This window comes from Oncorhynchus clarkii, chromosome 30, assembly GCF_045791955.1.
Source record: "Oncorhynchus clarkii lewisi isolate Uvic-CL-2024 chromosome 30, UVic_Ocla_1.0, whole genome shotgun sequence".
Classification (NCBI taxonomy): Eukaryota; Metazoa; Chordata; class Actinopteri; order Salmoniformes; family Salmonidae; genus Oncorhynchus; species Oncorhynchus clarkii.
This window is the reverse complement of record NC_092176.1, coordinates 45906199-45921455: the sequence shown is the minus strand read 5'-3', so window position 1 is coordinate 45921455 and position 15257 is coordinate 45906199. Positions and strand designations below refer to the sequence as shown.

General features: G+C 46.1%; 1 protein-coding gene across 3 annotated transcripts in view; it reads right to left on the bottom strand.

The window, feature by feature from the left end:
• Nucleotides 1-15257, bottom strand: part of LOC139389646 (terminal uridylyl transferase 7) — a 54052-nt gene that overhangs the window by 22714 nt on the left and 16081 nt on the right. For all 3 annotated transcript variants that reach the window (XM_071136511.1, XM_071136510.1, XM_071136512.1), the window contains exon 14: nucleotides 3858-4507. In XM_071136511.1, coding sequence (XP_070992612.1) covers nucleotides 3858-4507 — 650 coding nt within the window. The remainder of the gene's footprint in view (nucleotides 1-3857; nucleotides 4508-15257) is intronic.

Genomic DNA, 15257 nt, shown 5'->3' with positions numbered 1-15257 from the left:
TAGAGACTGACACACACAAGGTTTGGGACTGACACACAAACACACAGGGTTTGGGACTGACACACACAGGGTTAGAGACTGACATTGTATGGGACTGACACACACAGGGTTAGAGACTGACACACACACACAGGGTTAGAGACTGACACTGTATGGGACTGACACACACACAGAGTTAGAGACTGACACTGTATGGGACTGACACACAGGATTAGAGACTGACACACACACACAGGATTAGAGACTGACACACACACACAGGATTAGAGACTGACACTGTATGGGACTGACTGACTGACACACACACACAGGGTTAGAGACTGACACACAGGGTTAGAGACCGACACTGTATGGGACTGACACACACAGGGTTAGAGACTGACACTCTATGGGACTGACACACACACAGGATTAGAGACTGACAACTACTCAGTCAACGGTTTTAGAACACAGACTCATTCAAGGGTTTTTCGTTATTTTTACTATTTTCTACATTGTAGAATAGTAGTGAAGACATCAAAACTATGAAATAACACATATGGAATCATTAAATCCAAATATAATTAACATTTTGAGATTCTAAGTTGCCACTCTTTGCCTTGACAGCTTTGCACACTCTTGGCATTCTCTCAACCAGCTTCACCTGGAATGATTTTCCAACAGTTTTGAAGGAGTTCCCACATATGCTTAGCACTTATTGCCTGCTTTTCCTTCACTCTGCGGTCCAAATCATCCAAAACCATCTCAATTGGGTTGAGGTCGGGTGATTGTGGAGGCCAGGTCATCTGATGCATCACTCCATCACTCTCCTTGTTCAAATAGCCCTTGAACAGTCTGGAGGTGTATTGAGTCATTGTCCTGTTGAAAAACAAAATGTGTCCCACTCAGCCCAAACCAGATGGGATGGTGTATCGTTGCAGAATGCTGTGGTAGCCATGCTGGTTAAATGTGCCTTGAATTCTAAATAAATCACAGACAGTGTCACCAGCAATGCACCCCCCCCCACACACCACACCTCCTCCTCCATGCTTTATGGTGGAAACCACACATGCAGAGATCATTCTGAGACCTACTCTGTCTCTCACAAAGACAGGGCGGTTGGAACCAAAACTCTCAAATTTGGACTCATCAGACCAAAGGCCAGATTTCACCGGTCTAATTTCCATTGCTCGTGTTTCTTGGCCAAAGCAAGTCTCTTCTTATTACTGATGTCCTTTAGTAGTGGTTTCTTTGCAGCAATTCGACCATGGAGACCTAATTCACACAGTCTCCTCTGAATAGTTGATGTTGAAATGTGTCTGTTACTTGAGCTCTGTGAAGTATTTATTTGGGCTGCAATTTCTGAGGCTGGTAACTCTAATGAACGTATCCTCTGCCGCAGAGGTAACTCTGGGTCTTCCATTCCTGTGGAGGTCCTCGTGAGAGCTCGTTTCATCATAGCGCTTGATGGTTTTTGCGACTGCACTTTAAGGAACTTTCACAGTTCGTTACATTTACCGGATTGACTGAGCTTCATGTCTTTGCTTATTTGAGCTGTTCTTGCAAAAATATGGACTTGGGTCTTTTACCAAATAGGGCTATCTTCTGTATACCAACCCTATTTCCTGTTTACCACCCCTACCTTGTCACAACACGACTGGGTCAAACGCATTAAGGAAGAAAGAAATACCAGAAATGAACTTTTAACAATCCACACCTGTTAATTGAAATGCATTCCAGGTGACTACCTTATGAAGCTGGTTGAGAGAATGTCAAGACTGTGCAAAACTTTGAAAAATCTAATTTAAAATAATTTTTGATTAGTTTAACACTGTTGTTGGTTACTACATGATTCTATCATGTGTCATTTCATAGTGTTGATGTCTTCACTAGTATTCTAGAGTAGAAAATAGTAACAAAATAAAGACAAACCCTTGAATGAGTAGGTGTTCTAAAACCCTGGAATGAGTAGGTGTTCTAAAACCCTGGAATGAGTAGGTGTTCTAGAACCCTGGAATGAGTAGGTGTTCTAAAACCCTTGAATGAGTAGGTGTTCTAAAACCCTGGAATGAGTAGGTGTTCTAAAACCCTGGAATGAGTAGGTGTTCTAGAACCCTGGAATGAGTAGGTGTTCTAAAACCCTGGAATGAGTAGGTGTTCTAAAACCCTGGAATGACTAGGTGTTCTAAAACCCTGGAATGAGTAGGTGTTCTAAAACCCTGGAATGAGTAGGTGTTCTAGAACCCTGGAATGAGTAGGTGTTCTAAAACCCTGGAATGAGTAGGTGTTCTAAAACCCTGGAATGAGTAGGTGTTCTAGAACCCTGGAATGAGTAGGTGTTCTAAAACCCTGGAATGAGTAGGTGTTCTAGAACCCTGGAATGAGTAGGTGTTCTAGAACCCTGGAATGAGTAGGTGTTCTAAAACCCTGGAATGAGTAGGTGTTCTAAAACCCTGGAATGAGTAGGTGTTCTAAAACCCTGGAATGAGTAGGTGTTCTAAAACCCTGGAATGAGTAGGTGGTCTAAAACCCTGGAATGAGTAGGTGTTTCTAAAACCCTGGAATGAGTAGGTGTTCTAGAACCCTGGAATGAGTAGGTGTTCTAGAACCCTGGAATGAGTAGGTGTTCTAAAACCCTGGAATGCGTAGGTGTTCTAAAACCCTGGAATGAGTAGGTGTTCTAGAACCCTGGAATGAGTAGGTGTTCTAAAACCCTTGAATGAGTAGGTGGTCTAAAACCCTGGAATGAGTAGGTGTTCTAAAACCCTGGAATGAGTAGGTGTTCTAGAACCCTGGAATGAGTAGGTGTTCTAAAACCCTGGAATGAGTAGGTGTTCTAAAACCCTGGAATGAGTAGGTGTTCTAAAACCCTGGAATGAGTAGGTGTTCTAGAACCCTGGAATGAGTAGGTGTTCTAGAACCCTGGAATGAGTAGGTGTTCTAGAACCCTGGAATGAGTAGGTGTTCTAGAACCCTGGAATGAGTAGGTGTTCTAGAACCCTGGAATGAGTAGGTGTTCTAGAACCCTGGAATGAGTAGGTGTTCTAAAACCCTGGAATGAGTAGGTGTTCTAGAACCCTGGAATGAGTAGGTGTTCTAAAACCCTGGAATGAGTAGGTGTTCTAAAACCCTGGAATGAGTAGGTGTTCTAGAACCCTGGAATGAGTAGGTGTTCTAGAACCCTTGAATGAGTAGGTGTTCTAAAACCCTGGAATGAGTAGGTGTTCTAAAACCCTGGAATGAGTAGGTGTTCTAAAACCCTGGAATGAGTAGGTGTTCTAAAACCCTGGAATGAGTAGGTGTTCTAAAACCCTGGAATGAGTAGGTGTTCTAAAACCCTGGAATGAGTAGGTGTTCTAAAACCCTGGAATGAGTAGGTGTTCTAGAACCCTGGAATGAGTAGGTGTTCTAAAACCCTTGAATGAGTAGGTGTTCTAGAACCCTGGAATGAGTAGGTGTTCTAAAACCCTTGAATGAGTAGGTGTTCTAAAACCCTGGAATGAGTAGGTGTTCTAAAACCCCGGAATGAGTAGGTGTTCTAAAACCCTGGAATGAGTAGGTGTTCTAGAACCCTGGAATGAGTAGGTGTTCTAGAACCCTGGAATGAGTAGGTGTTCTAGAACCCTTGAATGAGTAGGTGTTCTAAAACCCTGGAATGAGTAGGTGTTCTAAAACCCTGGAATGAGTAGGTGTTCTAAAACCCTTGAATGAGTAGGTGTTCTAAAACCCTGGAATGAGTAGGTGTTCTAAAACCCTGGAATGAGTAGGTGTGTCCAAACTTTCGGCTGGTACTGTACTTCAAGCATGTTGTTGTGTCCTGTATATTTCATTGGTTATACCTCGTTGAGTTTTGATCACATGCTCTCATATCTACCTACCTTTCCACGGGTGAAGGCCTGTCTGATGAAGCCATAGCAGAGACCACTGGCCCCCTCGGTCTTGTTGTCAAGCACATCCTGTTTGGGCGAGGCTACCTCCTCCTCGTCCAATGAACTGGGAGTGTCTAGGTCTGGCCCCTCCTCGTCTGAGAGAAGCTCCTCCGAGACCTCGTCCAATGGGAACAGCTCTTCGTCCTCCGTGTTCACACTGTCTAGGTGATGTCTGGGATATACTTCCTCATCTAGCTCTTCATCATCCTCTTCCTCCTCCGATAGGCTGTTCTTCCCCAAATCCTCATCTTCTTTCTCTCCTTCGTTATCAGAGTCTGAAGGGCTCTCCTCCTCTTCCTCCACCATACAGTCAGAGTCCTGCTTAAAGCCCGCCTCTCCTTTCTGCCCATTGGCTGCCTGAGACTCCAGTTTGAGACTGCTCAACCCTGATTGGACACGGCTCACGTCACTCAGAGCCTTCTGACGAGGCCCTTGCTTGTAATTAGCTCCTCGAGGCCCTGCCATCTTGTGGTTGGCTGATGGAAGGCTGAGGGGCAGGGCGAAGTACTTGTAGGTCGATTTGAGGCAGTGGAGGATGTACTCGTACATCTGTTGGCTGTTCAATGTACGAGCCACGTTCCTCTTCACAGCAAACGGATCTAAAACACATAATTAAATCTCGTCTCAAAATCAGAACTTGAGTATTATGATTTGAAGTGCTAAACAACAGTGTTTCCCTTTACAAAGTCTACCTGGTAACCACTGACACAGGTTTAACATTAAAGGGCTTTTCAGACAGCTGAATATCACAAGATCCCTGTTGAGTTCCCCACCGGTCCCTCTAGTCAACGCCACCGGTCCCTCTAGTCAACGCCACCGGTCCCTCTAGTCAACGCCACCGGTCCCTCTAGTCTACGCCACCGGTCCCTCTAGTCTACGCCACCGGTCCCTCTAGTCTACGCCACCGGTCCCTCTAGTCTACGCCACCGGTCCCTCTAGTCTACGCCACCGGTCCCTCTAGTCTACGCCACCGGTCCCTCTAGTCTACGCCACCGGTCCCTCTAGTCTACGCCACCGGTCCCTCTAGTCTACGCCACCGGTCCCTCTAGTCTACGCCACCGGTCCCTCTAGTCTACGCCACCGGTCCCTCTAGTCTACGCCACCGGTCCCTCTAGTCTACGCCACCGGTCCCTCTAGTCTACGCCACCGGTCCCTCTAGTCTACGCCACCGGTCCCTCTAGTCTACGCCACCGGTCCCTCTAGTCTACGCCACCGGTCCCTCTAGTCAACGCCACCGGTCCCTCTAGTCAACGTGGGCTACGCCACCGGTCCCACACACACACACACACACGAGGAGGACGACAGACACCAGTGACCATAAAAATGAAATAAACAATGTATTTCCATGCAACACAAATTTTTTATTAAAAAAAAAAACAATTAGAAAACAATGACTTTTATTGTTAAAAAGTCCCTCTGTAAAGTGAGAGTATTAGCCAGCTAGCCAGAGTGGGAAAGTCAGCCGGTCCTGCTGTATGTGCTGGAGAGGACTTCCGTGAGGAATATTTGTCACCGGGACAACGTGACCCGAAATGAGGAATATTTGTCACCGGGACAACGTGACCCGAAATAATGAGGAATATTTGTCACCGGGACCCGAAATAATGAGGAATATTTGTCACCGGGACAACGTGACCCGAAATAATGAGAAATATTTGTCACCGGGACAACGTGACCCGAAATAATTTACATTTAACGGACATTTGAGAAATTGACCGGACAGCCATATTAGGACTTCCTCCCACGATGCTCAAAACCACAGTTACATTAATGGAATCCATTTCAACAGTAGAAATGAGTGTTCAATTGAAGAGCAAGACATTGTATCTTTACCCCTCTTATCAATCATAAATTAATATCATTTAAAAACAGACGAAATAGTTAAGCCTAGAAGAGCAAGTTGCCAAACAAGTAATAAAAACTTAAAAATACAATATTAGTATAATACAATTTGCGAACGACCTGTTTTAATTATTAAATAGCACACAGCTGTTTTTAAATGTAATCTATGCCTCTCTAATGTAATGTAGCCTAGGCATGAACATTGTAATTAGGCCTACTAAATAACACACGACTGTCTAGGAACACCAGGGCCAGCCGGTCATGGCAAGAAGGGATGCACCTTTTGTAGCAGGTTAGGAGAACTGACGCAGCGGGTTAGGAGAACTGACGCAGCGGGTTAGGAGAACTGACGCAGCAGGTTAGGAGAATTAATATATCAGGTTAGAAAAAGGGTTAGTTAGCTAAAATGCAAACTGTACAGATTCAAGGACAGCAAGTCAAATTCAAGGACTTTCAAGTACTTTTTCAAGCACTAATGTGTATTTTTGAAGGACCATCAATTTGTAATATTTCATATGCTGTTTTTCTAGTCACCACCAGATGGCAGTATATCACCACAACCGCATGAGAAAAAACTATTCACTTACTATTCATCACTACATGACAAATTCTACTCAATAACACTACTTATTTACCACACACACACACACACAGAAGTATATGGACACCTGTTCGCCAAACATTTCATTCCAAAACCACGGGCATATGGAGTTGGTCCCCCCCCCCCTTTTCTGAAGCGTGATTCATCACTCCAGAGAACACGTTTCCACTGCTCCAGAGTCCAATGGCAGCAAGCTTTACACCACTCCAGCCCACGCTTGGTATACACCACCCCAGCCCACGCTTGGTTTACACCACTCCAGCCCACGCTTGGTTTACACCACTCCAGCCCACGCTTGGTTTACACCACTCCAGCCCACGCTTGGTATACGCCACTCCAACTTGGTTTACGTTACGCCACTCCAGCTTGGTTTACGTTACGCCACTCCAGCTTGGTTTACGTTACGCCACTCCAGCTTGGTTTACGTTACGCCATTCCAGCTTGGTTTACGTTACGCCACTCCAGCTTGGTTTACGTTACGCCACTCCAGCTTGGTTTACGTTACGCCACTCCAGCTTGGTTTACGTTACGCCACTCCAGCTTGGTTTACGTTACGCCACTCCAGCTTGGTTTACGTTACGCCACTCCAGCTTGGTTTACGTTACGCCACTCCAGCTTGGTTTACGTTACGCCACTCCAGCTTGGTTTACGCCACTCCAGCTTGGTTTACGCCACTCCAGCTTGGTTTACGCCACTCCAGCCCACGCTTGGTATACACCACTCCAGCTTGGTATACACCACTCCAGCCCACACTTGGTATACACCACTCCAGCTTGGTATACACCACTCCAGCTTGGTTTACACCACTCCAGCTTGGTATACACCACTCCAGCTTGGTATACACCACTCCAGCTTGGTATACACCACTCCAGCTTGGTATACACCACTCCAGCTTGGTTTACACCACTCCAGCTTGGTTTACACCACTCCAGCTTGGTATACACCACTCCAGCTTGGTATACACCACTCCAGCTTGGTATACACCATTCCAGCTTGGTATACACCATTCCAGCTTGGTTTACACCACTCCAGCTTGGTTTACACCACTCCAGCTTGGTTTACACCACTCCAGCTTGGTTTACACCACTCCAGCCCACGCTTGGTTTACACCACTCCAGCTTGGTTTACACCACTCCAGCCCACGCTTGGTATACACCACTCCAGCCCACGCTTGGTTTACACCACTCCAGCCCGGTTTACACCACTCCAGCCCACGCTTGGTTTACACCGCTCCAGCCCACGCTTGGTTTACACCACTCCAGCCCACGCTTGGTATACACCACTCCAGCCCACGCTTGGTATACACCACTCCAGCCCACGCTTGGTATACACCACTCCAGCCCACCACCCCAGCCCACGCTTGGTTTACACCACCCCAGCCCACGCTTGGTTTATACCACCCCAGCCCACGCTTGGTTTACACCACCCCAGCCCACGCTTGGTTTACACCACTCCAGCCCACGCTTGGTATACACCACTCCAGCCCACGCTTGGTATACACCACTCCAGCCCACGCTTGGTTTACACCACTCCAGCCCACGCTTGGTCTACACCACTCCAGCCCACGCTTGGTCTACACCACTCCAGCCCACGCTTGGTCTACACCACTCCAGCCCACGCTTGGTTTACACCACTCCAGCCCACGCTTGGTATACACCACTCCAGCTTGGTTTACACCACTCCAGCCCACGCTTGGTATACGCCACTACAGCCCACACTTGGTTTACGCCACTCCAGCCCACGCTTGGTTTACGTTACGCCACTCCAGCTTGGTTTACGTTACGCCACTCCAGCTTGGTTTACGTTACGCCACTCCAGCTTGGTTTACGTTACGCCACTCCAGCTTGGTTTACGTTACGCCACTCCAGCTTGGTTTACGTTACGCCACTCCAGCTTGGTTTACGCCACTCCAGCTTGGTTTACGCCACTCCAGCTTGGTATACGCCACTCCAGCTTGGTTTACGCCACTCCAGCTTGGTTTACGCCACTCCAGCTTGGTTTACGCCACTCCAGCTTGGTTTACGCCACTCCAGCCCACGCTTGGTCTACACCACTCCAGCCCACGCTTGGTCTACACCACTCCAGCCCACGCTTGGTTTACACCACTCCAGCCCACGCTTGGTATACACCACTCCAGCTTGGTTTACACCACTCCAGCCCACGCTTGGTATACGCCACTACAGCCCACGCTTGGTATACGCCACTCCAGCTTGGTTTACGCCACTCCAGCCCACGCTTGGTTTACGTTACGCCACTCCAGCTTGGTTTACGTTACGCCACTCCAGCTTGGTTTACGTTACGCCACTCCAGCTTGGTTTACGTTACGCCACTCCAGCTTGGTTTACGTTACGCCACTCCAGCTTGGTTTACGTTACGCCACTCCAGCTTGGTTTACGTTACGCCACTCCAGCTTGGTTTACGTTACGCCACTCCAGCTTGGTTTACGTTACGCCACTCCAGCTTGGTTTACGTTACGCCACTCCAGCTTGGTTTACGCCACTCCAGCTTGGTATACGCCACTCCAGCTTGGTATACGCCACTCCAGCTTGGTTTACGCCACTCCAGCTTGGTTTACGCCACTCCAGCCCACGCTTGGTTTACACCACTCCAGCCCACGCTTGGTTTACACCACTCCAGCTTGGTTTACACCACTCCAGCTTGGTTTACACCACTCCAGCTTGGTTTACACCACTCCAGCTTGGTTTACACCACTCCAGCTTGGTTTACACCACTCCAGCTTGGTTTACACCACTCCAGCTTGGTATACACCACTCCAGCTTGGTATACACCACTCCAGCTTGGTATACACCACTCCAGCTTGGTATACACCACTCCAGCTCCAGCTTGCTTTACACCACTCCAGCCAATGCTTGGCATTACGTATGGTGATCTTAGGCTTGTGTGCTGCTGCTCTGCCATGGAAAACCATTTCATGAAGTTCCCGACGAACAGTTATTGTGCTGACGTTGCTTCCAGAGGCAGTTTGGAACTCGGTAGTAGGTGACGCAACCAAGAATATATTTGTTTTTACTCGCTACGCACTTTAGCACTCTGCTGTCTTGTTCTGTGAGCTTTTGTGGCCTACCACTTCACAGCTGAGTAGTTGTTGCTCATAGACGTTTACAGTTCACAATAACAGCACTTAAAAAGTTGAACGGGGCCGAAATTTGACGAACTGACTTGTTGGAAAGGTGGCACCCTATGACGATGCCTCGTTGAAAGTCACCGAGCTTTTCAGTAAGGCTATTCTACTGCCAATGTTTGTCTATGGAGATTGCATGGCGGTGTGTTCGATTTTATACACCTGTCAGCAAAGGGTGAGGCTGAAATGGCCAAATCCACTAATTTGTAGTGTTGTTCCACACGGTAAGTCAGTACTGATGTTGGCTGGTTTCCTTATATGAACTGTAATGCAGTCAAATCTTTGAAATTGTTGCACGTTGCATTAAAAATGTTGTTCAGCGTACATGATAATAATAATAGAAAAACATTTCATATATATATATTTCACAAAATGTTAACCTCTCTTGGATAAGGGGCAGTATTCTAACGTCCAGATGAAGAACGTTCCCAAAGTAAACTGCCTGTTACTCAGGCCCAGAAGCTAGGATATAATTGGTTAGATTTGGATAGAAACACTCCAACGTTTCTAAAAATATTTAAATTATGTCTGAGTATAACAGAACTAATATGGCGAAACACAGAGGACAAACCCCACCCCCCCAAAAAAATCAGCCTCCCCCTATGCCTCCCCCTAATGGCTATCACTTTTATTTTAAGGCCAAGTCCTCCCAGATTGCAGTTCCTAGGGCTTCCACTAGATGTCAAAAGTCTTTAGAAAGCGTTTCAGGCTGGTTTTTGGAAAAATTTGCCAGAAATTGTAGTTTTTCTAGGTGGCTGTTTCCAAGCTCGTTCTTTGGTATTATTCTCCGGTAAAGACAAAAACGATTCTCCGTCTTCTTTACGTATTAGGGTACCTAAGGTTTGATTATAAACTTTGTTTGACTTGTTTGGAAAAGTTTATTAGTAACTTTTGGGATTCATTTTGTATGCATTTTGATGGAGGGAAACTGGGTGGATTATTGACTGAAGCGCGCCAGCTAAACTGAGTTTTTATGGATATAAAGAAGGACATTATCGAACAAAAGGACCATTTGTGATGTAACTGGGACCTTTTGGAGTGCCAACAGAAGATGATCATCAAAGGCTTTTTTTGTCGCTATTTCTGACTTTCGTGTTGCACCTGCCTGGTTGAAATATGTTTTTCATGTGTTTGTATACGGGGCGCTGTCCTCAGATAATCGCATGGTTTGCTTTCGCCGTAAAGCCTTTTTGAAATCTGATACCGTGGCTGGATTAACAAGAAGTTGAGCTTTATTTTAGTGTATTACACTTGTGATTTAATGAAAGTAAAATATTTATAATACTGTAGTTTGAATTTCACGCTCTGCAATTTCACAGGATGTTGGCCTACCGTCCCACGCTACCGTCCCACCTGCCCATAAGAAGTTAAGTCCCACAAGCAGTCCCAACACAGGACATAATGACATGAAAGGGAATTCTAACAGTGTAAAAGGCCCTTAGTTGACTCTAAAATGTTGTATTCTTTACCCATTTAAAGAGAAACAAGATTAAGATTAAAGATTCTCTTAGAGGACCCAACATGGGTCCCGGACCCCAAGTTTGGGAACCAGTGTACTACTAACCTCTGTCCCTGCTTGCTTCAATACTTCATCTCTCTGTGTAGAACCTCTCCCCCTGCTTGCTTCAATGCTTTGTCTCTCTGTGTAGAACCTCTCTCCCTGCTTGCTTCAATGCTTCGTCTCTGTGTAGAACCTCTCCCTGCTTGCTTCAATGCTTCGTCTGTGTAGAACCTCTCTCCCTGCTTGCTTCAATGCTTCGTCTCTCTGTGTAGAACCTCTCCCTGCTTGCTTCAAAGCTTCCTCTCTGTGTAGAACCTCTCTCCCTGCTTGCTTCAAAGCTTCCTCTCTCTGTGTAGAACCTTTGCCTCCTTCATTGCAGCCTGACTCAGCACTGTCTGTCTCACTACTCTCTGTAAAGCAAAGTTATTTTGGTATGAGCTTAATTTCAGTCAACTGCTGAGGTCAGACTCCGTTCAACATGAGCTTCTAACGTCATGCTTCTAGCCAGCTAGTTATAGCTAGCTACCTGGCTAACAGCCGGAGCACTTGAGTGAGCTAGCTAGCTCAACATCTGACTGGAATATCATCAAGGCTTCCCCTACCCCGGTCAACTGCTCGGCACCCTCCACAGCAAACCGCCAATGCCCCCACCATTTCTCCTTTACCCAAATCCAGATAGCTGATGATCTGAAAGAGCTGCAAAATCTGGACCCCTACAAATCAGCCGGGCAAGACAATCTGGACCCTCTCTTTCTAAAAATGTCTGCCGAAATTGTTGCAACCCCTATTACCGGTCTGTTCTGATAGTCTGAGATTCTCAAAGATTGGAAAGCTGCCGCGGTCATCCCCCTCTTCAAAGGGGGAGACACTAGACCCAAACTGCTACAGACCTACAACTATCATTCCCTGTCTTTCTAAGGTCTTCGAAAGCCAAGTTAACAGATTACCGACCATTTCGAATCCCACCGTACCTTCTCCGCTATGCAATCTGGTTTCAGAGCTGGTCATGGGTGCAGCCACGCTCAATGTCCTAAACGATATCATAACCGCCATTGATAAAAGACAGTACTGTGGAAGCAGTCTTTATCGACCTGGCCAAGGCTTTCGACTCTGTCAATCACCACATTCTTATTGGCACTCGGCAGCCTTGGTTTCTCATGATTGCCTCGCCTGGTTTACCAACTACTTCTCTGATAGAGTTCCGTGTGTCAAATCGGAGGGCCTGTTGTCCGGACATCTGGCAGTCTCTATGGGGGTGCCACAGGGTTTAATCCTCGGGCCGACTCTCTTCTCTGTATACATCAATGATGCCGCTCTTGCTGCTGGTGATCCTCTGATACAACTCTATGCAGACGACACCATTCTGTATACTTCTGGCCCCTCTTTGGACACTGTTAACTAACCTCCAGACGAGCTTCAATGCCATACAACTCTCCTTCTGTGGCCTCCAACTGCTCTTAAACGCAAGTAAAACTAAATGCATGTTATTCAACCAATCACTGCCCGCACCTGCTCGCCCGTCCAGCATCACTACACTGGACGGTTCTGACTTAGGTATTTGTAGTTGTCCACATATTCTAGGTGTCTCGTTAGACTGTTAACTCTCCTTCCAGACTCACATTAAGCATCTACAATCCAAAATTAAATCTAATTGGCTTCCAATATTGCAACAAAGCATCCTTCACTCATGCTGCCAAAAATACCCTCGTAAAACTGACCATCCTACCGATCCTCGACTTCGGTGATGTCATCAAACTGGATGCAGTCTATCACAGTGCCATCCGTTTTGTAACCAAAGCCCCATATACTACCCAAGACCTGTACGCTCTCGTTGGTTGGCCCTCGCTTCATACTCGTCACCAAACCCACTGGCTACAGGTTATCTACAAGTCTCTGCTAGGTAAAGCCCCGCCTTATCTCAGCTCACTGGTCACCATAGTAACACCCACCTGTAGCACGCGCTCCAGCAGGTATATCTCACTGGTCACCCCCAAAACCAATCCCTCCTTTGGTCGTCTTTCCTTCCAGTTCTCTGCTGCCAATGACTGGAACGAACTGCAAAAATCGCTGGAGACTCATATCTCCCTCACTAGCTTTAAGCACCAGCTGTCAGAGCAGCTCACAGATTACTGCACCTGTACATAGCCCATCTGTATACAGCCCATCCAACTACCTCATCCCCATACTGTATTTGTTTATTTATCTTGCTCCTTTGCACCCCAGTATCTCTACTTGCACATTCATCTTCTGCACATCTACCATTCCAGTGTTTTAATTGCTATGTTGTAATTACTTCGCCACCATGGCCTATTTATTGCCTTAACTCCCTTAACTTACCTCACTTGCACTCATATAGACTTTTTGTTTTCTTTTGTTCTATTAACTATATTTTGTTTATTCCATGTAACTCTGTGTTGTTGTTTCTGTTGAACTGCTTTGTTTTATCTTGGCCAGGTCGCAGTTGCAAATGTTAACTTGTTCTAGACTGGCCTACCTGGGTAAATAAAGGTGAAATACATTTTACAATTTAAAAAAAAACTACCAAAAGTTGAGAATGACACAAATATTAATTTTCGCAAAATTTGCTGCCCAGTATCTTTAGATATTTTTGTCAGATATTACTATGGAATACTGAAGTATAATTACAAGCATTTCATAAGTGTCAAAGGCTTTTATTGACAATTACATGAAGTTGATGCAAAGAGTCAATATTTTGCAGTGTTGACCCTTCTTTTTCAAGACCTCTGCAATCCGCCCTGTCAGGCTGTCAATTAACTTCTGGGCCACATCCTGACTGATGGCAGCCCATTCTTGCATAAATCAATGCTTGGAGTTTGTCAGAATTTGTGGGGTTTTGTTTGTCCACCAGCCTCTTGAGGATTGACCACACGTTCTCAATGGGATTAAGGTCTGGGGAGTTTCCTGGCAATGGACCCAAAATATCGGTGTTTTGTTCCCCGAGCCAAACAATTGGAAAGGGGACTCAGAGAAAATGACTTTACCCCAGTCCTCAGCAGTCCAATCACTGTACCTTTTGCAGAATATCAGTCTGTCCCTGATGTTTTTCGTGGCGAGAAGTGGCTTCTTTGCTGCCCTTCTTGACACCAGGCCATCCTCCAAAAGTCTTCGCCTCACTGTGCGTACAGATGCACTCACACCTGCCTGCTGCCATTCCTGAGCAAGCTCTGTACTGGTGGTGCCCCGATCCCGCAGCTGAATAAACTTTAGGAGACGGTCCTGGCGCTTGCTGGACTCTTGAGCGCCCTGAAGCCTTCCTCCCAACAATTGAACCGCTCTAAGTTCTTGATGATCCGATAAATGGTCGATTTAGGTGCTTACTGGCAGCAATATCCTTGCCTGTAAAGCCCTTTTTGTGTAACGCAATGATGACGGCACGTGTTTCCTTGCAGTTAACCATGATAGACAGAGGAAGAACAATGATTCCAAGCACCACCCTCCTTTTGAAGTTTACAGTCTGTTATTCGAACTCAATCAGCATGACAGAGTGATTTCCAGCCTTGTCCTCGTCAACACTCACACCTGTGTTAACGAGAGAATCACTGACATGATGTCAGCTGGTCCTTTTGTGGCAGGGCTGAAATGCAGTGGAAATGTTTTTTTGGGGGGGTGGATTCAGTTCATTTGCACGGCAATTCATCTGATCACTCTTCATAACATTCTGGAGTATATGCAAATTGCCATCATACAAACTGAGGCAGCAGACTTTGTGAAAATCAATATTTGTGTCATTCTCAAAACATTTGGCCACAACTGTACACTCATTCTCTGAGAGTCAGAGTTGTTTTTTTTGTTTGGGGGATGTCTGTTGACACACCAGCAGTCAAGGGATGTAAAAAAAAAACTCCCACTGTCAACTCTCTACTACTTGCCACTGTAGGTTGATGAGGTAGTTCGTTTTACCTCTTGGTTTATGTCGTGGGCGGAGCTTCCTGTTGGAAAGAGTGGTGAATGAATGTGCTGCTAACACGGCCAATCAGAGGGAAGCAGGCGAACATAACGAGCACACATGATTCCACTTGTTCAGAGGAAGGCGCGATTAGAACACAGATCAAGAAGCCTTCCGAGTTTTGATCAACGCTAGAAAACGCAATAGTAAACGATAATTAACAAAAATAAAAAAGGTGAGTAAACGACGTTTGAGTGGAATGAGCGAGCTCGCCTGGCAACCACAGTGAGAAAATAGAACTCGGTAGTCGGCCTGGAAATGTATTTCCAAATTCAATACATTTATCTAATATGTTT